The sequence below is a fragment of the Meriones unguiculatus genome, chromosome 3, assembly GCF_030254825.1.
Source record: "Meriones unguiculatus strain TT.TT164.6M chromosome 3, Bangor_MerUng_6.1, whole genome shotgun sequence".
Lineage (NCBI taxonomy): Eukaryota > Metazoa > Chordata > Mammalia > Rodentia > Muridae > Meriones > Meriones unguiculatus.
Window position 1 is genome coordinate 60962089 of NC_083351.1, and position 25990 is coordinate 60988078.

At 45.4% G+C, this 25990-nt stretch overlaps 1 protein-coding gene across 2 annotated transcripts; it reads right to left on the minus strand.

Annotated features, from left to right (window-relative positions):
- Positions 1-4264: 4264 nt before the first annotated feature.
- LOC110565525 (zinc finger protein 212) lies at positions 4265-15714 on the minus strand. 2 transcript variants are annotated; one of them, XM_060380088.1, is made up of 5 exons: positions 15540-15714; positions 8678-9067; positions 8426-8552; positions 6816-6896; positions 4265-6179 (listed from the first exon to the last, which is right to left on the minus strand). In XM_060380088.1, exons 1-5 carry the CDS (start codon positions 15561-15563, stop codon positions 5326-5328), a joined length of 1476 nt encoding a protein of 491 aa, XP_060236071.1. In that variant the 5' UTR covers positions 15564-15714; the 3' UTR covers positions 4265-5325. The 2 variants fall into 2 exon arrangements, with proteins under 2 accessions (XP_060236071.1, XP_021518897.1); XM_021663222.2 differs by having other exon boundaries at positions 4265-6182.
- Positions 15715-25990: the final 10276 nt, after the last annotated feature.

Here is a 25990-nt window from a genome sequence, read left to right on the forward strand (position 1 = left end):
TCTGTTCTGTAGAAACCCATTATACCTGTTCATTCAATGAACATTTGGCAAGCACCTCATGTAGGATTCAGCTAAGACACTGTCCCTGCATTTTACAGCACTGATTCAACTTTGGTGACCATGTCCTTCCCCCTTCCTACCACAGTTTCAAACAGATCTTTACAGCCTCCTGCTTGTCTGGCTCAAAAAAAACCCTACATGACAACATATCCCGTTCTTCACACCACTCCCCAACCCCAACCCAAATCAGAATCAAAGTCAAAGGGTCTGCCTTTGCAAAGCCAGTCCTCAGCCCAATATTAAGTGAACAAAACTGGCCCCAGTGTGCCTCCGCTATGCCGCTTCTTTCCACTTCCCAGCCAGACTAACTGAATGGCTGTTCCACACTGTCTGTCTCTTACCTGCTCTGACCACATCACCTCTATTTACAGTGTCGTCTTCCCATCTTCAAAGTCAGTTGCTGTGCATGGTGGTGCGTGACCACATACTAGTATTTGGGAGGTGAAAGCAAGAGAGCCAGGAGTTCAAGCACAGCCTAGGCTACAACCAACTTTCTCAGAAACAAACAAAAAGCTAAAGAAAAAAGTCAGGGACATGGCTCAGTTGATAGAATGCCCATCTAGCATGCACAAAATCGTAGGTCCAATTCTTAGTACTACATAAACCAGGTATGGGGGCTCATCCTGCAGTCGTAACACGAAGGTAACACAGGGAGAAGGATCAGAAATTCAAGGTCATTTTCAGCTACATAGCACATTCAAGACCATCCTCAGCTAAACAGAGGTTTTCAAGGAGAGGTGGGCACAGGACGGAAAGAACCTGGATAAGAATAGTTTCGGGGGTGGGGCGGAGTAGCTGGAGAAATGGCTCAGCAGGTAAGAGCACTTGCTCTTGCAGAGGACGGGGATTCGATTCCCAGCTGCCCACATGGTGGCTCACAAACATCCATAACTGCAGCTCCAGCGGGGTCAAAGCCCTCTTCTGACCTCCTTGTGCATGAGGCACACATGTGGAGCACAGATGTGTATTTAAGCAAAGCATTCACACAAAGTAAATAAATCTAAGACGTAAGTTCAGAGGCTAGCAATATGGCTCAGTGTGTAAACGCATTTGCTGACCAAGATGATGGAAACCAAGGATCTGAGTTCAACTCCACATAAAAGTAGAAGGGAGAACTGATTTCAGAAAGTTTTATACATACACGGGGGGGGGGGGAGAGAGAGAGAGAATAAAACTTAAAAAATAAATTAGTTGCATTCTGGGCATGGTGGTGCACAGCTGAATCCCAGCATTTGGGAGGCAGTGGCACACTGACCTCTGTGCTGGAGACCATCCTGGTCTTTAGAGTCCCAGGACAGCCAGGCTACAAAGAAATCCTGTCTTGAAAAAGCAAGACAAGCAAACAAACAACTTCATATTCATCTAGGTGTATGGCACTTTCCTGTAGTTTCAGCACTTGGGAAGCTGGGGCAGGGAAATTGAAAGGTCCAAGTCTGCTTGGGTTAGAGTGAAACCCCGTCTCAAAATAACTTTTTTTTTGCACGTGAAAGCTGTCAGTCATTTGGTAATACAGAATATAATAGTGTGTTAGTCTAGGGAAGTCGATACAAGATCCAGTAGAAGAAAAAAACTAAGATTGAGGTGAGAATTCTGGAATTTTGGCTTCTTTAAAAAAACAAAGATTGTACTTTTGTTTTAATCACAAGTGCAGGAATGTGGGGCTGCTTTGGACTGCCCGCAGCAGCTGACTGTGATTTGCCTCATGCTCTAGAAGCATGGTTTTGCCTGGTGCAAACAATTTCTGTGATTGTGTGACGTTTGGAATTCTGGGAACTTTTCTGAGGGCACATAATGTGAGGGTCCCGAGAGACAGGAATCCGTGGGAGTTGGTCATTTAGAGAGGATGGCTGAGGTTTGCTAGCAGCTGTGGTCAAGAAGGAAACAACAAATTAGATCCAAGGATTTTTTTTTTCCTAATTCCTCTTTCTCCTCTTTGTTTCTCTCCTATCTATGTTAGGGGGTGAAATGGGGTTGGGGGAAGTAAAGAGTGGGGTAGCAGATTTTAATAGAATACAAACTACAGCCAACATATTCTGGTCACTGATATTCCCCAAGTGTTAAAACTGGCCACATAACAGGGTCATCATTTGCTCACTAAAGAAACAGATGAGGAAAAATGAGATGGCTTAGTGAGCAAAGGTGCCTGACACCTGGAATCTGATCACTATTCCCTCGGTGGAAGGTTGTCTTCCAATCTCCACATGCATGCCATGGCACGTGTGTGCTCACACTCACACACACACAAATAAACATAAAGCAAATGAGGGAAGCTCTCACAAAAGGAGTTTAGACACCAAAATACAAAAAAAAAAAAAAAAAAAAAAAAAAAGCAAAGGTGGATTATTCAGGACAGGAAGAATGTGACGGCAACACAACTGACTCTGACTCTTCAGGGTAAGGTAGGCTATAGAAGCCTTCAAGGCTTGTTTGGATTGTTTGCTTTTGATTAGCTGCTGGGAACGCCAGAGAGAAGACTCTGAAGAAAGACCATGTCCAACCTCATCAGAATGCTGTATGGTGATGAGGTTGTCTACGAGGGTCAGGTGAGTGACAATTAAAACCTTTAACTGTAGTTAGTCGGCAGTGGTGCACACCTGTAATCCCAGCACTCAGGGGAGTGCAGAGGTAGGGGCTCTCTTGAGCTCAAGGCCAGCTTGGTCTATAGAGCTAGTTACAGAGAAACCCTGTCTTGAAAAGCCAAAACTCGAAGACAAACCAAAACAAACCCAAACGATAATTGTGTGAGTAGGAAGGGGCAAGTAGGCAGGGCAGCCTAGCTGGGCATGGAACATTGCTGCCCTGTGTGTTACGTTTAGCTTAACCATTCCACTTCCTGCCTTCTTCTCCACACCTCCCAGAACAGCCTTTCAACAGTGCCTATGAAGCCTGGTGTGGGGGCTGAAGGTGGGAAGGATGGCCTGGGTAGGCGACATAGCAAGTTCCAGGACTGGGTTAGGGAGAGACAGTTTAAAAAAAAGGCTAACACCAAGACTGACAACCTGGATCTGAATTTGACCCCTGGGAACTCACGGGACAGGTGAGAACCAAGTAAGTTGCCCTCTGACCTCCACACATACACCAAGACATGCATGTGCTCAAGCACACATAAAAATGAGTTTAAATAAAGGACAGCGCCTACTGGCAGTCCCATGATAATGATGTAAATGTCCCACTCCACTCCTGGGATAGACACCCTGAGTGTTTCACCACTCAGTTTTGATTCAGACTCCTCCATGTCCTCTTCCTGTTGTGTGTTGACTTAAAACTAAATGCCATAAATTCCAAGTTACTTATTTTGTTTTCAGTGAAGATTCAGTTTCAGTCTTTTGGCTATAGGTTTCCAATGAAGTATACGGTCAAGTATTAACAGCACAAGTGACAAGTTAACTATCAAGGAGGGTGCTTTAGGGGTGGGAATGCAGGAATTTTGGTGTTTTTTTTTTTTAATGAAATTCTTATCATATATTAAGACAATCTTGCAGCTGTCCTGCAAAACCATAGCAGATCTGAGATACTGTTGATTTTCTCCAATGTAAGTGTTATAATCAAAGCCCGAGGCAAGCTCAAGTAGGCAGGGAAGGAGCCTTTGCCAGCCCCTCCTACCTTCTGAAACGATCTGTCCCTCAGGCAGGACCCTTTGAGGCAGGGGATGGGGATGCACCCCTTTAACCCTGGGCCAGGCAGGCAGGCCAGTCTGGTCTACAGAGCGAGTTCCAGAACATCCAGGACTACACAGACAAGCCCTACCTTGAAAAAACAAACAATGACGGGCTGGAGAAATGGCTCAGAGGTTAGAGAGAAATGTCAGCCCTCCAGAGGTCCTGAGTTCCTGAGTTCAATTCCCAGCAACCACATGGTAGCTCACAACCATCTAGCCCTCTTCTGGCATGAAGGCACACATTGTATACATACAAAAAAAAAAAAAAAAAACACAAAAAACAACAACAAACAAATGCTCCAACCACAGATCTAGGACAGAGCCTAAGCCTGTCAGGTGTTGAGACCATACTTCTGGGAACAGGGACTCAGAAACTAACCTTAACATTAAGGTACAAAACTATAGAAGCAATAGTATCCCTGGTCCAGTGTGTGAGCTTTAAGGTCATAGGTTCAGGCTACACATAGGGGCCTCCTGGGGAGGCATCTCTCCTCTCTTGACTCCAGGTATGAATTCTTGACAAACAGAAAGCACCCCGTGTGAACATTTTGTTTTTTCTTTAAATACAAGTAACAAGATTTATTCCAGACAAGCATACATTCACATATGACCAGGAACCCACTCTCACCTCCCTCCCCAAATGACAGTGGGGTACTCAACACTCTTGAGACAAGCGCCTGTGCTTTCTCTCCTTCGTCTCTGGTGCAGACACTGGAAAGTCTAATCTGAATAACCTAAGTGATGCATGGTGTAACAGAATGAACCTCAGTCTTCCACCCTACCCCCCACATCCCCTGGGGCTGTAGGAACAGCAAAGAGAGGAGCGGGAGAGGGAAAGTATGCTGAGACACCAACTCCCAGAACTGAACTCTCAGCTTCTTCAAGAAGTCTACATTCTCAGCAGGGCTTGGCCCACCGAGAAAATTAGCCCCATCTGAGTGCACTAGGCAACCCATCAAAAGAACACAGCAATATGTCTCGGCTCTCGGGCCTATGTTAAATGTGGGTGGGCTAAAAGAGCCCCATAAACTATTCCCTCCTGGAGGGTAGGCTCAGTTCCCATGGTAGGAACAACTTCTACAACTCCTGAAATTTATAAAACAAGTTTTGAACTATAGTTTAAAAAAATCAACCAGAATCTAACTCCAAAAGGGGGTCTTTAGAACAGGCTAAGCAGTTCATTTAAATTATTTATACTAGTTATTAACAAGGAGGCTACAAAAGAAAGGAAATGGAGGGTAGTACTTCCTGGAACTTTCCACAAACCTCTGTGGTCCCACTCACCTGTGGGAAGACATGTGTGAAATGCTAAGATGGCCCTGGAACTGGCTACTGGTCTCAGTGGTGTGACAGTACACCAGAAAGGAGAAAACCTGGGACCTGAAGGGGCTAAGGAAACAGCAAACCCAGCAACAGGGCCAAGATGGCAGAGGCTGGGGCCATAGATCCTTCTCTCCTGTGCCTCAGATTAGCCTCTGTGCTTAGTTAGCCAAGGAGGGCAAAGCAGAAGCAATTCTCCTCTGGAAGAAGTTAGTGTGACTGTAGTGTCTCTGCGGGGGACCGATGCCACCCCCCCTCCGCCCCCGGACGGTGAGGGGCTGGCAACCTTAAAGCAGGCCATTGGGCCTTGCAGGCTCTGAAGCCTGTCCAGCCCGCTCCCGCTGGTGGATTTTCTGGTGCTGCAGGAGGTGCTGCTTCTGGACAAAGCTCTTCTCACACTCAGGGCAGCTGTAGGGCCGCTCACCCGTGTGGATGCGCTGGTGCCGCACCAGGTCAGATGGGTGGCTGAAACTCTTGCCACAGTACCCACAGATGAGAGAACTCCGACTTTTCCTCCAGGGGATGTGGCCAGGCAGAGCAACTAAGCTGTTAGGCGAGAATCTCTCCTGGATCTGAGGGCTGGTGATGGGGCCCCCCTGCTGGTGGCAGCGCTGATGGGTCGCCAGGCTGACCTTGCAGCTGAAGCTCCTGTGGCACACGTCACACTGATGCAGCTTTGACCGTTTGGCCTGTGGTTTCAGCCGTGGCCTGGGCCTAAGGCTCTCCTCTGGTTCTGTGGTAGAATAAGACTCCCTGCCCACGTGGCTCTGCAGATGTGCAGTCAGCTGCTGCTTGTAGCGGAAGCTGCTCTGGCATTCAGAACATTTGTATGGGCTGGCGTCCCTTTTCGCCTTCAGACCCTGTCCACATTCCTGACCCAATTGCACCTGCCTGTGAGACTTCTGTTTTCGGGAGCAGTCCAGATTTCTAACAGGGGCAGGGTCTCTACTGCCCTCCACAGACTCAGGGTTACAGTCCCCTGGGCCTGATTCCAAGAGGGCAGAGTCTCCCGAACTATTCCAGAATACAGCCTGCTCCGCTCCAAAGAAAGCCTGCTGCTCAGCAGCGCTGGAAAACATGCCGGGGAGACCTGCATGGTCCTCCTGATTGTAGAGCAGCTCCTGTTTAACCATGGCTCTATCTGCTGCAAGAAAGAAGACCAAACAAACATCATTTTCCAGCATGTTTGGTATCTGAAGACTTCAGAAGGCTCAAAGCTCGCTAAGAACAGCTGAATCAGATAATGTGGAGGAGAAACTGAACATCTTCCTCCTAGAGAGCTGTTATCACAGTCCTCCAACCTTCTCTACACACTGGTATTTAATCTCTACGGGAAAGGATGACAAGATACATTGGAACAACTGATTAATTCAAAAGTGTTAAAATAACAAATTTGAAGCTGGGTCTGGTGATGATGTAGGCCTGTAATCTCAGCTACTCAGATAGGCAAGAGGATCACAAGGTAACGGACTGCCTAGGCCACAGAGTGAGTTCACAACCACTGTGGCTCACAATCAAACTCCAGCTCTAGGGGATCCAACCCCCTCTTCTGCCCTCTGTGGATACCTACATACACATGTCATACAGTCACACAGATATACATGCATACATATAAAAATAAACCTTTAAAAACCAAACAAGCAGGAGTCCACAACCCGCTCTTGCCAGGTTACTGATATTATCTGGCAGTTCAGCTGAGGGAAAGCTCCCTATAAGCTATGGAAACCTACAGAGTGAGGGTGGAGGAACTATGCAAGAACATTCTAGAACTACTCACCCAAGTGGGTACCTTCTTCCACCAAGTCACCCACCATCTCTGCACCCAACTCTGCCTCTTCCTCTGGCTGGCCAAGGACCTCTGGGTTGGAAAAGATACAGTGTGAATCCAGGAGATTAAAAACTTACTGCATGTGGTCAGGTGCCGATGAACAAGTAACCAATGCCAGCGAATAAATTCGAACAGCTAAAAAGACACAAGAGCTAATGTTACTGTCACTTTTCCCTGGACATTTCTGGCCAGCTGACTGACAAGCTGCTGCTCTGCTGCTCCTTCACCAGCACCACTGGGCTCAGGAGCCAGTGTCCACTTAGCATCGCTACCTCTGCCCAGACAGCTGGAGGCTGGCGAGGATCCCTTCCGCAGTGCCTGACTTCATCCCTGCTGAGGCACTGCCAGCCAATGCAGGCTCCGTGACCCTGGGAACCGGCCTCGAAGAGCATGGAACCCATCTGAGGTAACATGGTCACCTCTCTGGCCCACCCTGAGTTCCCTTACCCTCACTCTGGTCCAGCCAGTGGTCTCCAAGGACTGACATTTGAAAAACATGCACTTGTTATATAGCATGTATTAGTAATGTTTTACATAAAACACTTCCACAAATGGTGTTTCCTGTCTACCAAACAACATGAAACCCGCAGTGGCTGGGATGACTCTGGCTAACTGCTAAGTAAAAGCCTGTTAGCAGCTAGTGCTGCATGTCTCAGCCCAAATTCCAAGATTGTTTCCTCCCATCATGGGTTCCAGGGATTGAATGCAGATTATCTGGGATGTACAGCCAGCACTTCTATCCACTGAGCCACCTCATCGGCTACTAAGTTACAAGATTCCTCATCTAAAATATTAGAAATAGAACATTAGCTGGACATAGTGGTGCATGACTTTAGTACCAGCACTCAGGAGACAGAGACAGGAGGATCTCTATGAGTTTAAGGCCATCCTTATCTACATATTGAGTTCCAGGGCAGCCAGGGCTACGCAGAGATTTTGTCTCAAAAGATAAAAGCATATTATACTAGTGGTTTGAATGGGAATGGGCCCCATGGGCTCATATGTTTGAAAACTTGGTCCCTAGTTGGTAGAATTCTTTGGGAGTGTGGCCTTGTTAGAGGAAGCATGTTTTTAAGGGGCCTTCAAAATACTCAAGCAAATCTGAGTTAGCTCTCTCAGCACCCTGCTTGAGGTTCAAGATATGAGCTCTCAGGGCTGTTCCCACTACTTGCTACCTGCTACCTCTGCTTGGCCATCCCAAGGAATCTAACCCTCTGCAACCATAAACCCCAACTAAATTTTCTCTTTTCTAAGTTGGGTTGGTCATAGTGTCTTAAACACCAACAGAAAAATAACTAATACAATACTTTGTAACTATGTTATTAAACACCCATATTATACTTCAGCAATAATACCTAAATAATCTCAAGAAGCCATTGTGTTACCAGAGAAAAAATACAAAGGCTCATCCCTGAGAGATTTTCAATTCTCTGCAGGTGAGAGCACCTGGAGAGTTTCTTCCTCAGCTCAGCACAGGCTTACAGAGGGTGAGAGGCAGGCAGAGTCCAGGTGCAGTCAGGAAGGCTCTGAGAGAACTCTAGGAGAAAACTGCCACTCACTCAGAGAGACCAGAGTCTCATAGTTGCTCTCCATGACATTTCTGTAGAGCTCCTTCTGCCAGTCCTCCAAGTTCTCCCACTCCTGCTCCGAGAAACAGACCCCATCATTCTCAAGGGGCCCAGACACCTGCAATTGTAAGCCACAGGAAATGAGCACTTTGACTCCCATGAGCACCAGCCAGTGATTTAACATCTTGACTAATCAAGGTTGGGTTCCCCCCCTGGCCTAACTTTTAAACTTAGATGTTCTACCTTGGGGACCTCGCCCTTGCTGCCGGGTGGCAGCCGGAGGACCCAGAAGTTCCGGTTGCGCAGCAGGTTCTCCACATTCTCCAGCCGCCGCTGCAGCAGCCCGTACTCCTGCACCAGGGTCCCCAGCACGGCCCACTTGCCCTCCAGCTGGTTGCTGAACTCCACAGCCGTCTTCTCGAAGTCAGCCAGCTTCTTCTCGGCTGTGCCCGCTCGTCCCTCCAGGCTCTGCAGTCGGGCAGCCTGGGACTCCATCTTCTTCTCCACAGCTTGAAGAGCAGCCACCACTGTCCAAAGTGAGATTTCTGTGGTCTGGAAATACGGGCTTTTCTCTGTTGTTTGTGAAGGGGGTGTGGCCAGGGCTAATGGCATGGAGCGCCGTTTCCTCCTGTGCTGTAGGATTGAGGAGAGTGAGACAAGGTCATTTCCAAACATCAAATAAAGAAAGGAAGACCAAGTCCAGGACTCAAAACTACCTAGCTTTCTTAAAACAAATAAAATATATCCTAATGTATTTTTTATTCTGATATTGTGCTGAATAGATTTATGTCAACTTGACACAAACAAGAGTCACTGGAGAGGAGGGAGCCTCACCTGAGAAAATGACCCCATAAGATTGGGATGTAGGCAAACCTGGAGGTCATTTTCTTAATTAGTGGCTGGTGGGGGAGGGCATCGGAACCATTGCGGATGGTTCTGTCCCTGGGCTGGTCCTGGGCTCTAGAGAAAAGCAGACTGAGCAAGCCAAGGAGAATAAGCCAGTAAGCAGCACCCTTCTATGGCCACTGCATCAGCGCCTGTCTCCAGAGTTCTATCCTGTTTGATCCTGCCTCGACTTCCTTCTATGAACAGTGATATGGAAGTATAAGAGAAATAAGTCCTTCCCTCTTCAACTTGCTTTTTGGCCATGGTGTTTCATCGAAGCAAAAGAAACCCTAAGACAGATACTGAACATTTCAATTGGAGCTGGGTATTCAGCTCTGTTGGCATCAAGCTCACCTAGCATGCACAAAGCCCTGACCTTGCTCTGAAGCACCACACAAACTGCGGTTTTAAAGTGGAGGCATCAGGATCAAAAGTTCAAGGTCAGCTACAAAGCAGGTTGAAGGCCAGCATGGGCTGTCTCAAAAGTGGGGAGAGGGGAAGTAGGGAAGGGAAGAAAGTAAAAGTTACATGTATATTTTATAATAGTTTTGAAAATTTTAGAAAAAGACAAAATACCACCATAAAAAAATTTTTTTAAAAAATTTTAAAAAAATTAAAAAAAAAAAATACCACCATAAGGAGCTACGCTTTTCCTTCCAGGTGTCCTGACTTCCAAATGCATGTGTGCAGACACATCCATGCACGCGCACACACACAGTAAGTATAAAAACAACATTTAAGTCATTATTGGGCTGGTGAAATTGCTCATCAGATAAGGCCAAACCTGAGAACCTAAGTTTGATCCCTGGGACCCACACAGTGTAAGCAGAGAACTGACTCCCACAAGCTGGCATCTGCCCACCTGAGTGTAACAGCGTGCTCACACTTACCTACATACACACACTACACACAAAACACGCATGCTGACACATGCCTTTAGTCACAACACAGCTGGATCTCTGAGTTTACATCCATCTTGATCTAGATACGAGTCTCAGGCCAGCCAGGGCTATCTAGTCAGACCCCGTCTTAAAAAATCCAGCGATAATAAAAACAGTCAGCACTTACCCACTAACTACAATGTCATTTCCTACACAAACCAAGTTTTGTCACCTGTCAACCTGTTCCGGTCATCTTTTTTCTGTTCTATGGGTTACTTTTCCTGTCACTTTACCAATATTATGATCTTATTAACTCTAGCTGTACTGTAATTATTGATATATTTAAATGAGTTATTTATTTTTATTTCATGTGCATTGGAGTTTTGTCTGTATGAGGGTGTTTGATTCCCTGGAACTGGAGTTACAGACAGTTGTGATTCAACATGTGGGTACTGGGAAAGGAACCCCAGTCCTCTGAAGAATAATTGCTGAGCCACCTCTCCAGCCCAATTACTGACACTAAGACAAATCCCATCTCTTTATTTCATAGCAGTACCTTGACTTCTTTTGGCCCACTGTTACTCTACAAACATGAAGAGTTTCACAAAAATATCTTCAGAGACTGTGTGTGGAAATGCATCAAATTTCAGATAAATTTGAGAAATATTTCTTGGATAAAATGTCTTGATCCATACACAGAGTATGCTATTGCACTGACAAGAATTTTAAAGCATGTTCAATATTTTAACATATTCCCTAGCTTCTTATACCAGACAGCTCTTACTATGTATCAAACCATCCCAAAATCTGGTGTGCTTGGTACCAGTGGAGGCCAGAAGAGGGCAGCAGGTCGCCAGAGCTGGAGTTACAGATGGTTTTTGAGCCACCATGTGGGAACTGGGAATTGAACCTGGGTCCTCTGCAAGAGCAACAAGAGCTTCAAACCACTGAGCCATCTTTCTAGTCTCTCTCTTTCTCTACACTGTATCATTATACACAGATATTATGTGCTGTAAAAAGGCTAAAATATTAATAATGGCTTTTGAGCATATACCTTTCCCCAGCTCACCAACTCACCCCCACTTTGGGGATGGCTTTCCCTCTTCTTTTTTGAGGCAGTCTTGCTGGCAGTCCTGGAACACACTATATAGACCAGGCAGGCCTAGAACTCATAGAAATTTCTCTGCTTTTCCCAAGTGCTGGGATTAAAGGCCTGAGCCATCATGATCAGCTAAACTAAAATGAAATTTACAACTCATTTTGTTGGTCATACGAGCTGCATATCAAGACTTGACAGTCCTGTGTAGCTAGGGACAACTGTAGCAAATGGAGAATACTTCCATCCTCTCTGAAAGGTCTTCTGGGTGAACAGTATCCTTGCTACTCTCTTCTAGATAAAAGACTACATTATATTAGAATATTATATAAATAATGATGAATTTTGCCTGTCAATTTTTAAATCTACTCGAAGCTATGTAATTAGCCTCAAACTAGTTTAAAGATGTCATTTCAAAATGGAAAACTGAATATTTGATCTCTGGCAATGATACACTTCTAAGCAAAGTTTCCTTTAGTTAGTATTGTTCTGATAAATCATTCTCATATCCTTTTATATTTTACCATTTGTATTGATTTATCTTTTGTCTGTATTTGTTATAAACCAGAAGGTTGGATTTTTTCCTATCTGGATAATCCTTGCTTTTAATCCAATCATATTACTGTAACTGGCTTTTTAGTCTTTTAGCAATTAACCTAGAAATTATGAGAAGTATATTTACAAAGAGCACTAAGCTTCTGAATTCTGATCTCTTCTTCCTAACTTCTACATCAATGATGTCATGTACTTTAATTATTTTCATTAACTTAACAAATTACTCTCTTATTCAGGAGACACGTAATCCCAGCACTTGGGAGGCAGAGCCAGGAAGATCTAAGTTCAAGGCTACATATACAAGGTTTACATATCAAGTTCCCAGAGCAACACAGGGAAAGCTAGACTCAAAAAAAAGTTAACCTTTTAATTTTTATTAATAAAAAGTTAACCCAGTGTTACCCCCAAGTCCCATCTTTATGGGGTCCTGACGACTCTGAGTTTTCTCATTATTCCAAGGTCCCTTGATTTCATAAACATCAAACATGATTGTTCAGGAAATGCTCTCAAAATTGACTTCACAATTATGAATTCATGATTTCTATTTTGGGGTATTACTTATTATACTGTTTTTGAATTATCACAGCAAATAATGGGCTTGTGTGTAAAATGAACTTTTATTTGCCTATTTTAATTGTCCTCTTTGAGGATTACTGCCTCTTTCAGTTTACCTAGGCCTAGTCCTGGAAACTTCTAGCCTCCATAGAATCTAACCTAGGCCTAGAATGTTTTCAACCTCTGAGACTTACTGCTTAATAAGCTCACCCTTTCTTGTTCTTTCTGAGCTCTGGGCTGGCTAGTTCAATTCAGCTATTCTGTCTCAAACTCCTCTACCAGCTGACTTATTCAATATGGCTTCTCTCTTGGACTCTGAATTGCTCCGCTTGGCCTCAGACTAACTCCAGAAATCTTTTTTAATCTCCTGGCTCCTTTTCATTCTCTAGCTGGTTCTTTCTTCACCTGTGTCTAACTTGTTCGCTCATTCAACCTCTCTCTGTGTAAAACAAATCCCACTAAACCTGCGTTCTTTATGCTCTTTCCTCTCTCCCTCTCTCTGCAAGTCTCTTAAGTAGCTTCCCTATTCTGTCAAATCTTTCTCTGATTAGTCACATTTTCTGCCAATTAGACATCACTTTCAAATATCGGTGTTTCCTTCTACAAACTAACTTTACCTTCATTGTTTGGGATTAAACCACCTCAACTGGACCAAAGCTTTTTTTTACCTGATACTTGACTGGCCTTTGAACTCGCACCTGCTCGCCTGTCTCCTGGATTAAAATTGTATTTGTATTCCCGACGGATCACACAGACCTAGAAAGTCTTTGGATGTGATCTTCTGCCAGATCAACCATGTTCTGAATTAAAATTCCTCTACATTTATGATTAATTATAACGTTCAAATATTATTTACAAATATAATTTTCTCAGTATTTTTTATTTTTAGTTGTTATTATCAGGACATGTATCTGATGAAGAGATATGTGAGAATACAAATATGTTCAAGAACGGTTTAAATAAATTCTACAATGTTAAACTGTAAATTTAAGTTTAGTTTGAGATTTTGGTGGACCTTTATTGCTTCTTTTTTTTTTTTGGTGACAGGGCTTCTCTGTGTAACCTTGGCTGTTCTGAACTCGCTTTGTAGACCAGGCTGGCCTCAGGCATGCCCTACAGTGCACAACTACTTTATTGCTTCTTCTCCAGGTCCATTGATGACCAATAACTAAGAGTGGAATGACCAGAAAAGGAGTGTGTTGTCCCCCCACCTCACTTGGCACTTATACTAACCGACCTAGAGAAAAACACTTAAAAGACTGCATCTGTGTCTCAAGAAACTCAGATGCAGAAAATGCTACATATTAGTATCCTGTTTTTCCAGTTAACTCTGAAAATAAACACTGATAAATCTTTCAGTCCCTTCCTAATTAGTTAACCACTTCCTAGAAAAATCCAATTCCAATCAAGGCAAAGTTTTCAACACAAATTTTCTTATAACTCTTGTTCACAAAAAGTTATCTTAAGATTCCCAAAGTGTTTCTGGAATCCAAAAAGGCTGCAGTTAAACTCAATTCAAAAGCTCGGGTGCACAATGGTGCCCGCTGACAGTCTAGGAACCTGGAATGAGGCACTCTGGATCTGGGTCGGGTTCGTTTTCTCCGCTACTTAAAGAATTAAAAAGCAGTGGAAACTCAAGCCCCAAAAGTAGCGTCAAAGAAATCTCAAACACTGCTGGACAGAATCCACAACGGAAGAGAAGTGCTTAATGGGAGTAAGGAAACTCCTGCAGCAGACACAGAGGAAAAGGCTGGGGGGCCGGGCTTTAACGACTCTCAAGTCTTCCTCTAATATAGGGTTGTTCAGTCTGAAGATGGGTGATTGGTGCAGAACTATTGTGCAACAGGCCTTGAACTTGTTGAGCCAGTCCATCAGCGGGGGACCTTCTGGTGGGAGACAAAAGCCTATAAAGCTTTTGTTTTTAGCTGCCAGTCTTCTCAAGTCAGGAGGATGAGAAAGAAAGACGATGTCCACCTTGGAAATCTACCTATCTAGCCACGACCCCTCTCCTAGTCTCTGACTAGCACTTGGGATGCAGAGGCAGGATTGTTCCAAGTTCAGAGCTAACTTGGTCTACATAACTAGTTCTAGGCAGGACTACATACCAAGACCTTATTTTGAAAGATTGAAAAAAAAAAGACAAGAAAAGGCTTATGCTTGTAAACTCTGCAGGTCGGGAGTCAGAGGTAGGAATTTAAAGTCATCCTCAGATAGGCTAGGCTGGAACACAGGCCTCAAAACACAACCACCAAGAAACAATAGCCAACATAATGGTCCACGCCTCTAATCCTAGCCGGGGAGACGGAGTAGGGAAGACTGTCACTAGCTTGAGGCCAGTCTATGCTACAGCCTTTTGCTAAGTTAGCCGCTACCGTGAAACAGTATGCAAGGACTGGAGCCAGAGAAGACCTTAGAGAGGCTCCAACAACGAACCCAACGTTCTCAATTCAAGTTATGGAGACAAAAGCCTAGAGAGGGTGTACACAGGCTGCTGAAAACCAAGCACTGAATAGGTGAGCGCTGAGTTACGGAAGATAATTCTCAAACCAATTTTTAGTGTCTTCACATTCCCTGACCAGAGACAGCTGGACTAGGAGGAAAGCAGTCAACAGTACGCACCTACAGCTCTGTAAACAAAACCCAACAACTACACCTGTCCCCGAGGAGACCCCGCCTGGCTTCAACCTGTGGCTGCAAACTCAGAACAAAAATCAACGGCAGAACATGGCATCAGGATAAGAGCCCACTGCCTGGAGAGAAGCCATAAGTCCTGGGGTCTTCTGCAGCTGAGCGCAAAGGCAACAAGCAGGCTTTTAAGACGCGCCATCACTCCACCTCAGAAAACGAGTCCCCAGTTGGCACGAAGCAGGAAAATATGTGGGCGTAGACACAAACAATTCAACAAGCCTCGCAGAAGTTTCCACAGAAAGACGCGGAGCGCCAGGGCTCTGAGCCCGACGCAGACGGACCCAGAGGGCAAGCGGGCTGAGGGCGAGAGTAGCGGGAAGGAAGGTCGCCATCCGCGGGCGCCAACTGCCGCGGAGGAAACCAAGCCGGGACGAGCTCCGCAAGCCCCGCCCCGGGCAGGGCGCTGTCTCCCCGGGGCCCTCCCGGCCCGGCCGCAGCGCCTCACCCGAGCAGGCGTTGCCTCCGCCATGGTCGCAGTCGCCCCACAACACCGGCTGGCGGGATAGCGCTCGCACTGGGTACCTCAGCGCCAAGCGCCTGAACCCTCCAGGAAGCCGCCCCACCGCCGTGTTGATACAAGGTGCATTGTGGGAGCGCCCCCTCCCCCGGGCAAGAAGAGCTGCCGCGGCCCCTCCTACCGCGAGGGATTGCTGTAGCGCCACGGTGCGCCTGGAGGGGGAACAGCAGCTTGGAACTTCAGTCGTCGAGTGTGGGTTTTAAGTTCAAGGACTCTCAAAATCAGGAGTATTTCTGAATTTAACGTAAGCCCTGAACTCCGCGAAGTGCTTTAGGAGATTCAAATATGTATAAGTTAAAAAAAAAAAAAGACACGCAGGAAGGAAAGGGGCTAGTATAATGGGAGAGTAATGGGGGTGGATGTGATCACAGTATGTTCTGCACCTGAATGTAATTGTCAAAAAAATTTAATTAACCTTTAAAAACACGTTAAAAGTAACTTTTATCATGTGAAAACTCACACTACTCTCTGAGGGAAGAACACAGGCTAAGGTGAAGAAAAGGTGAGTTCTCAAAAGCAAGTGATTTTATTCCAAACGCTCACTAGTTACATGCTTTTTAGAAACTAGAAATGCAGGTTCAAGTGTCAGTGGATTGGGATTTGGGGCTCAGGTCAACCCACTGTCGGCTGTTATGGCAATCATGTGTATTGCATAATTCAAGAAAGCCTCAATCGAAAACAACCTAGTCTTCCAACCATGGTGAGTGTTAGAGACAGAATGCAGACAGTGTTTGGCAATCTGGCTTGGAAACGTCTGGCCATATTACCACTGGCACCTGTAAGCCCAGCACTGAGGAATTTGAGGGCAGCCTCGGATATATGGCGAGCCAGAAATATCTGAAGAGACCTTGACTCCAAACAACCCCCCCAAAAAACCATTTCGAGCAACGCCAATCAAATTCGCCTCATTCCCACCAGTGTCCTGAAGAGGATGACTGGGAAGAGCATGCATTTCCATTTTGAACAAGAGGCACAAAGAGCTTCCTCTGAGAAATCAACTACTCACTCAACTAGCAGTTCCTTCTTCCACAAGGGATATGATTTGACAAGCAATCCCTGTCTACACTGACTACAGCTAACAACGCCCTCCATTCCGGTACCCAGTCTGGTGACATGCTGAAAGAAATTTCTCAGCACCTGTTTTAACAGGCACTTTAAAACATAATATTACATATAATATATATATATATATATATATATATATATATATATATATATATATATATAAGCACTTAGTCATTAGGCGATGAGTCAAGTCCCATTGTCTCCCCCTTCGTTTGTGTTTGGATCAAATCCCTGTTTGACTCTCCATTGCCGGAGCCAGCTGGGCAGAGTCGAACGGTTCTTGAGTTGGGAGTGAGGATTAAAATTAATAAAATAAACACACAGCACACAGGAAACTTTTTAAAGGTCCAGACTCGACAGCCACAGCAAAAGGCAGGCTGCTGCAGCAAGCAGTGCCAGCAGCAAGTCTCTCGGCTCTCCCTCCTCCTCTGCCTCCAGCCTTCTTCTCTAGCTCTTCCCCTCTTTCCTGTCCTCTGGCTCCTCCCATTGCACAACATTGTATCTAGTTGCTTTATCTGTGTCCTGTTTACACAAGAGCTGAGACAGGATGCTTGGAGCATCATCTTCAGCCTTCTGCAGTAACTGTCAGCCTGTCTTTTTATTGTAGAGTTTCTAAGCAAGAGTAGAAACATCTCCGAACAATGGCTAATTTGCACAAGGAGCCTGAGGAAGAGGTGTAACCCTCACAAGCTATCCCACCTGCTGTCACAAACAAAAGGAGATGGACTTGCAAGTTCTCCTCTGCCATTAGTAAAGGCCTCCTAAAAGCCATCTCTTCCGCCGAGATTTAAATATCAAAGCAGGCCGCTGAGTCACGGCTCCCGACACTCCATAAGTGTGTTAATCATTCAAGGAGTGTGTTCAGCTTGACCCATCTCATCCCCTCTGTAAGTGCACGTCCAGGATGCCAAGGCTACACAGGGAAACCCTGTCTCAAAAAAACAAACAAAAATTTATTTCTCTCCCTCTCTCTCTCTCTCTCTGTGTGTGTGTGTGTGTGTGTGTGTATGTGTTACATCCTTTAATCTTAAGACTTGGGAGACAGAGGGAGATGGATCCCTGAATTCCAGACCAGCTATAGCTATATAGTGAAACCCAGTCTCATTATAATTTTTAAAATAAATTGTTTTTTTTAAAGGCATGAAGGCAGGGGCATAGGAGGAAATGAGGGAGGGAGGGTGAGATTGGGAGAGGAGGAGGAAGGGGACTAGATCTGGGATACAAAGTGAATAAACTGTAATTAATATAAAAAATTAAAATTCAATTTTAAAAAAAGGCATGAAAGCCGGAGAGACACCTGACTCAGTTCCCAGAACCCCCATAGTACCTTGTAACCACTTGGAACTCTAGTTTCAGTGTATATGACACACTCTTCTGGCCTCTGAAGGCTTCTGTGCACACATGGTGCACACATACTCATGCAGGCATGCAAAAATACTACAGAGGAATTTGAATTCAGAACATGGCTGCTCTGTCAGGAGATCACATCCAAAGACCTAGGTCTGTGTGATCTGGCTGGAATACAAACATACCTTTAATCCAGGAGACAGAGGCAAGTAGATCTGAGTTCAAGGCCAGCCTGGTGTAGAGCAAGTATCAGGTAAAGAAAAGCTTAGGTCAGGTGTGGTGGTATACACATTTAATACTAAACAATGAAGGTAATGTTAGTTTGTAGAAGGAAGCACACATGTTTGAAGTTGATGTCTAATTGAGTGGCAGAAAAAGTGACAAATCGGAGAAAGACTTGACAGAATAGGATTCGCCCAACTCTCACAAGGAAAGGAAAGGGAAACTACTTGAGGGAGCAAGAAGTTGAGGTGAAAAAGAGAGGGGGGAGGCAGTTTTACCAGTAGAGTTTTATAGAAAGAGGTTGAATGAGAGAACAAGGTAGACACAGGTAAAGACAAAAGAAGCCAGAAGATTAGAAAAGATTTTTGGAGTTACTTTGAGGCCAAGCAGAGCACAATTCAGGGGCCAAGAGAGAAGCCAGTTCGAATCAGTCAGCTGGGAGAGGCATTTGAGCCAGAACAGCCGAGTTGAACCCGTCAGCCCAGAGCTCAGAAAGAACAAGAAAGGGTGAGCATGTTAAGCAGTTAATCTCAGCGGCTGAAAACATGCTAGGCCTAGGTTAGATTGTATGGAGGCTTAAAAGCTTTCAGGACTAGGTCTGCGTTGGCAACCAAAGGCAATAAGCCTCCAAGACAACAAATGAAACAGGTGAATAAAAGTTACTTTTACAGCATACACATAAAAATAAATATTTAGACAGTGTGGCATATACCCTCTCTGTAATTGCTACCTTTATCTTCCCAATGAGAATGTGATACAGTTCATGTGAAGTGCTTTATGGAAGTGGTGTGCCTGGCATGGAGCAAGCATTCAGCAACAAAATTTCTGGCTTCTGCTGCCGGGAGCCAAAGCTATCTGCTGAAGCCAAAGTCAAACAGTGAGCCAAAGCTATCTAGTGGAGACAAAGCTATTTACTGAAGCCAAAGCCAAGTAGTGAGCAAAGATCATTTAGTGAAGACCTAAAACTATTTAGTTGAAGAGTTACCTAGGACTCAAAATCATGGGTGATAGATTGTGAGGACATCTGTCTGTTAGTTTTAGAGCATCCGTGAGATAGCTTAAGAAGATAGTTTTACGGCATCTTGCAGGTGCAATATTTAACCCATGAAAGCACTCTTCCTATCTCCTGCAGCAGTAAATTAACCTTCCCCCCTTTCCTGCCTTCTCCCTATGTAAGTTGGGTAAAAATTTCTAATAAACGGAAGACTTGATCAGATGAACAGACTTGGCTTTCATTCCTGTGTCTCTTGTCCCCCCCCCCCCCCATACCTTCCAATCTCTCCACCTTAGGAACCCCGTTGAAGCCCCGCGGGTCAGGGCGTTCTGCTTTGCTTTTATATTTACAAGAGCAAAGCCTTGCACTGCAAGGAACTGACCAAGAAAAAAATGTCACTTTGTGGAACCTGTCTCAGAAGGGACATTTGTTCCTTTGTACTGACATTCAGATGTTTACACATACCTCGGGAAAAACCTTTAAGTGTGGCTTCCAATCAGTACACATGGTGCCACTGCTAATAGAGAAATAAGGAACACACAGTCAGGATTTCTGTCTTTTCAGCTCCATGTCTGTAGAGCATGATGCAGAGAGACACTTTGACATAATCTATCAGTAGAAAAGTCTGTAATACGAACAAAAAAAATTTTTTGAAGAATAGTTTATTGACTGCAATGCAAGATGGCAGCTCCTATCATAGCAATAGCTTTGATAACCCGCAGCCACGAATACCACCTTGTTTTGGCGGTTGTGGTGGCCTTGAACGCCTAATCCCCGCCGCTGTCTTTTGAGGGCTGGGATTACAGGTGTGTACCACTAGATAATACAGTTTTAGGCTTAAAATAATGTTTTTAAATATCTATCCTTTAAATTTTCCATTTTGTGCACAGTTTGTAGCATATATATTGGCATATATATGTAGCTATGTGTAAGCATAAAGTTCCTGTGTAATTCAAATGCTCATTTCTGTACCCCCTATGTATGGTTGCAGTCCTTGTTCTGAGGATCTGTTGTCTCAATGTCGTGTTAGTCCTGCTGTCCAGTTGCCCCCTGATAGTCTAGTGAAGCAGTTTACAGCCAGCTGATGAACAGGGGAGAGAATAGGGTGGAGGAAGAAGTCGGGTAGAGGTCCAGGTGAGATCAGGAGAGGAGCTGGAGCACTAACTGACAGAGTGAGAGCACCTCTGGGACGCGCGCTGGGAGGAAGCCACACTAGTTTAGAGGGTTAAGAACAGAGTAACAACCGCTCAGTGCTTGTGCTGTGAAGCTTGTTAAAATAATATGATGGAGTCTAAATATTTGTGTGATAGCCAGGTTAAGAGAGAAACTAAGAGAAACAAGCACAATTTTATGAAAATAACAGCTATACCTCTGCCTAGATTTTTTTTTTTTTTTAATTTTGAAACAGAGTCCCTTTACATAGCCCTGAGTGTTCCAGAACTCACGCTGTAGACCAGCCTGGCCTTAAACTCACAGAGATTCACCTGCCTCTTCCCCCTGATTGCTAGGATTAAAGGTGGTTGTCACCACACCCAGCATAGACATTTTTTTTTTCAATTCAAGAAACTTTATAGACAATGTCCCCAATCCTGCTCCAATGAGACCTTTCCTGTTCAGTTACTGATAACCGCTGGTATCCATAGGACAAGGACTGCGCCTTTGCAGGTGAGTAAAAATAGGAGGCTGAACATGCCTTGGCTCAAGGTGCCTCCACTGCAGTGTGCATGCTGCGTGCACATTTATATCACGCCTGGCACGCTTCTCTTCCTCTGGGCACAGAACTTCCCTTTCTTTAGGAAAGGCTCCTCTTGGGTTTTACTTGCTTGCATTTTTTCCTTCATTTCCCCACCCACACCGCAGTACAAGGAATTGAACTGAGGATCATTCACATATTTAAAAAGTGACCCGCTAAGAGCTGTATCCCTAGCTTTTCTTCCCCTCTGTGTTTGTTTTTGAGACTTGGTATCACTGTATCGCCCAGGCTGGCCTTGGACTCATTCTGTAGCCCTGGCAAGCCTGGAGTGGCTCAGGAGGCCTGGAATTTAGGAATCTCCTCTGTCAGCCTCCTAAGTAGCTGGATTACAGGCCTTTGCCAAAAGGGCAAGTAATTATTGTCAACTTCTTAGGTGGCGTCTCCAGCCTGGTAAGTGACTGAAGGGCAAGCACCTGGCTTACCTGGGCCCCAGCATAGCATGGTAGCCTCTGGGCAACAGTTAGTGAGGCAGGGTGGGCCTGTGGTATGAGCTGGACCAAGTACAGTACAGGCCTGACCAAGTGAAGCTTTCCTTTCCAGGGACAAAGTGACTATTCAGGTCAGGAACAGCTCTCCCCGCTACCCAGCCTTGAGAAAGCTGGTTTGGAAGAAAGACCCAAAAGAGAGAGACCAGAGGCGATTTTCTGTGTGTCCTAGCTTAGTTCAACAGCATATGAGTCTGTGAATGATTCTAGGTTCTTTCCAGAAAGTTTCTCATGCTCAGCTGGTCGGCCATCTTCTGTTGCTTAGGACTAGAAAGAAGTATGCGCACTGATACAAGTCTTATGGGGAACTGGAGTGATGGTCAGCAACTGACAGCACTGGCTCTTCTTCCCGAGTCCTGGGACATCCACAGGGTTGCCCACAGCAGCCATGCTAGTTGCAGGGGGTCTACTCTAGTCTGGTTCCTGTGGTCTCCAGGCACATATGCGGTGCACAGAGATGTATGCAGGTGAAACACCTATACAATACATACAAATTTAAAAAAATATATAAAGATGATAGGAAGCTGGGCGCTCTCCCTGAGCTGAGGTAAACAAACATCCACTCTCCTTCACAGAGCACAAACCAACCAAAGTAGGACTCCAGTGTGGGGAAACAGTGCATTTATTGAACTTATTTACAGAGCACGGGTGAGAGGCTATTCCCAGGAGTGTGGGTGGCCCTAAAACAGCTGCACTGGAAAGACCCACTCCAGCACGGACGACCAGTTCCCTGCAGCGGCGTAGGTGGGGTCCTCGCTTCCGGCAGCCTTCCACGCTCTATGTGCTCCAGTCCTGAGAACTGAGACCACATGCAGTGAGAGAGACTTGCCTTCTCCTGTATGAGGGAATGTAAGCAGTCAACATCCCTGATCTGGTTTCTTTCGAGCAGCCTCAGCTGTTCTGAGGAAGATGATGGCTGTTACCCTTGGAGGAGGTGCTTCCTTGCAGGACTGGCTCTCTCTCTCTCTCTCTTAAAGAAGTATTACATGAAGCTGGGCATGGCGGTGTGTAGTGCTGTAATTACCAGCAGGGATGTGGTAAAGGGGGGATGTTGAGGTAAGATTTTTCTTCTGTTTTGGCACAGCGTCTTGCTGTATAGCCTAGGACAAGCTCAAACTCAGTCATCCTTCTGTCTCAGCCCCCTTGGCACTAGGATTAAATGCCCATACCTCCACACTTGGCTTAAAGCAAGATATTGAGTTTGATGTTGCTTGGGCTACACACCTCACCTTTAAAAAACATACTATAGTTTTCTGTGACCACACCAAGTGTAAGGACAGAGAAGGCCCTTCTGCTGTGTCCTTGTCCTTTTCTCAGACACAGTCCTGGAGATATTTCTAAAAGCTCTGCTCAAAATCAGGGAAAGATAGGACCTAGGGGGCAGGGCACTCTCAGTTGAGGACGTAGAGGCAGAGCTACAGTTTGAGAGAACAGGACTCAAGCACAACTACCCCGATCCAGGAGAACATGGATGGAAATAAATGGGGTATGCTCTGGCTCAGCACAGAGGGGGAGGTTTGGGCATTGCAGGACAGACCAGAGGAAGCACTGCAGGATAGACCAGAGGGAGCACTGCAGGATAGACCAGAGGGAGCACTGCAGGATAGATCAGAGGGAGCACTGCAGGATAGACCAGAGGGAGCACTGCAGGATAGACCAGAAGGTGCAATGTGGAAAAAGAAGCGCTGCTTTGAAAACAGGCCTGTGGGGCTGTGAGGGGGTTCATGGGGAAAAGCACTCACCAGAAAGGCTGGTGATGGGAATTCCTTTCTTGGAACCAAGGTACAGGTGGAAAGAGAGAACTGCACAGACTCGTTCCCTGACCTCCACAGTGTACAATGGAACATGACTCCTCCCCCTACAAGAATAATATATTGAAAAAAAAAATAGGTCTGGTGACACACACATGCGTATGTGATCCCAGTACTTGGTAGGTAGAAGCAGGCCATCCAAAGCCAGCAAATGAGCAACAAACCTCCCCCGTAAAAAGCACAAGGTAATCAAGAGGGATCTGGTAAACAAGAAGTGCAGTCCAGCCACTCCATGAAAAATGCAACTGCTCACTGGGCACTATAGAGCCTGCTTTAACACTGGGACCCAGAGGGGCTCTGGCTCTTGAGTTCTAGGCCATCCTGTTCTATATAGTTCCAGGCCAACTGGGGCTACATGGTTAGATCTTGACTTAAAAAAAAAAGCAACCACAAAAGGAAAGACATTCCATAGGCACCTGTCACAGTAACTTCTCAGACACCTGATGAAAGGAAGTGACAGGAAGAGCAACGTAGCATTCCTACAAACATGGCATAACAGGGAGTTTCCTTGAACTCATAACATGGATTCTCCCTCACAGAGGAACCAGATATGTCTTTGGCAAGATTTTTTCCTCTTGGCTTCCCTTTTTTTTTCTTACATTTTTTATGTTGAATATTTTAATACAAAAATCTTCAAAATTCTATTCATTGATTGTTGGTTTGGAAAAAAATGATACAAAATTTCTTTTAAAGAATAAATGATATTTTGTTTCACCAGCTTTTTATTGGCCATTTGGATTGTGGAGAAAGAGAGCACAGGAAATGACTTGGAAGACAGAAGGTGAAACAAAGATGGAATAAAATTATATTGCAAAAAACTAAAGATTTGTGGTTCCCCAATGTGTCCTGGAAAGAAAGGTTGAGGAGGCTTCAGAAGAGAAGAAAGCTGCCCCTTAGTGAGACAGGGGAAATGTGGGATGGAGACGGATCTAGATGGTGGGTGGGTTCTGAGACATTTCTGGGGAGGAGCGTATCTTTTAAGAACAGAGGCTGAAGCTGGGCTTAATGCACACACCTTTAATGCCAGCGCTTGGGAGGCAGAGGCAAGCAGATCTCTGTGAGTTCAAGGCCAGCCTGGTCAACATAGTCAGTTCCAGGACAGCCAGGGTTGCATAATGAGACCCTTTTGCAAAAACAACAAAAGAACAGAGACAGTTAGGTATAATTTCAGGTCATTTGCTATGCTGGGTTGAAAGGAGCCACTTTCTCTGACTTATAAAGTATAAAATTCTGCTACACTTAAGTGTTTTATGGGGAAATCAATGCAAGAGCCAGAGGGGAGACCAGCCTTGGGCTCACAGTCTGCCCCGTAGGGTGCTTTTATAGCACTAAAGGCTGAATGAGCCCTTACTGTAAAATTATAGGTCCAGATTGATTAGTCAGGACTGGTATGGATTTCTTCCTACTTTTCCCTTACTCCCACCAATACCCAGGGACCAGGTCTCAAAAAGACAATTATGATGCTAGAATCCTTGATCACAAGATGGTATTGTTTGGAGCTGGTGATACAGCTCAGTGGCTAGTGTTTGTCCGCTGCATGCAGAAAGCCGGAGATTCAGACTCAACGATGTATGGAGCATGTGTGGTCATACATGCCTATAATCTCAGAACTTGGAAGGTGGAGAACGGGGATCAGAAATTAAAGGCTACCCTTGTCTACATAGGAAGTTGCAGGCACTCTGAAATACATGAGACCATCTCAGAAAGAAAGAAAGAAAGATGTGGAGGCAGTACAGTGCAAGAGTGCTTATCTAACATCTAGGAAGCCTTGGTCCAAAATTCAGCATCACCCCTGCCCCCCAAAAAAGGGAGAGAGGGGGAGAGCTGCTCTTCAGCAGGTAAGAACACTAACAAGTGCAGGCATGAGGGCCTGAGTTCAAATCCTCAGCACCCACATAAAAAGCCAAGTGTACCTGCAACCTCAGTGTGCTGTGGGCACAGTGTATGTGTGGTGGTGGGGTGACGTGACCCCTGGGGCTTACTGGCTGCCAGCTTAGCTCCAGATTCTGTGAGACCCCCTCATGGGAATAAGCCGAGAATTAAAGAACAGGACCAAGCAATACATAAGTGCACCCACATACCAAATGCATTTGCTCAGAAATGGAAAAGTTCACTTAAATTTAAAGAGAGAGAGAGAGAGAGAGAGAGATAAGTGTATTTTGTCATTTTCAATGGTCTCTGCTTTACCCTGCCTTCTCAGGATGTCCACTGAACATGTCCACCTTCTGACCTCCTTTGACAGCCACACCTGCTCTGGTCTGTCTCGGGCAGTCTGAGTATTCAGGGTCTTCCCTGGCCTGTACTGTGCCTCCTCTGTCTGACCTCAGGTTCACACCTCTGCTCTACCACTCAGTCATGTCTTGCCTTACAATCCCAGTCTCGCTGCCTTCCTTTCCACTTGCCTGGTGTAGCTCGAGCTTCAAGACTGACTTCTACCTGAAGCTCGTGCCGTTTTACGCAGTGTGAGCTCAGCACTTCCCTCATAGAGCAGTTGTCAACATGCAGTGCTACCTTAGATTACCCATTTCTTCTTCACGCCGGTCGGCCTCCTAACTCCAGTCACACAGAAACCATCCCTAACATACTGCCTCTCCAGACTGACATGGGTTAAATATCAAACTGGGCTGTTCAATGCATGATAATGCAAAGGCCAACATGCTGAGAGTCAGGGCATTGGCAGTTCTGGAAGGAGAGCTGACCGT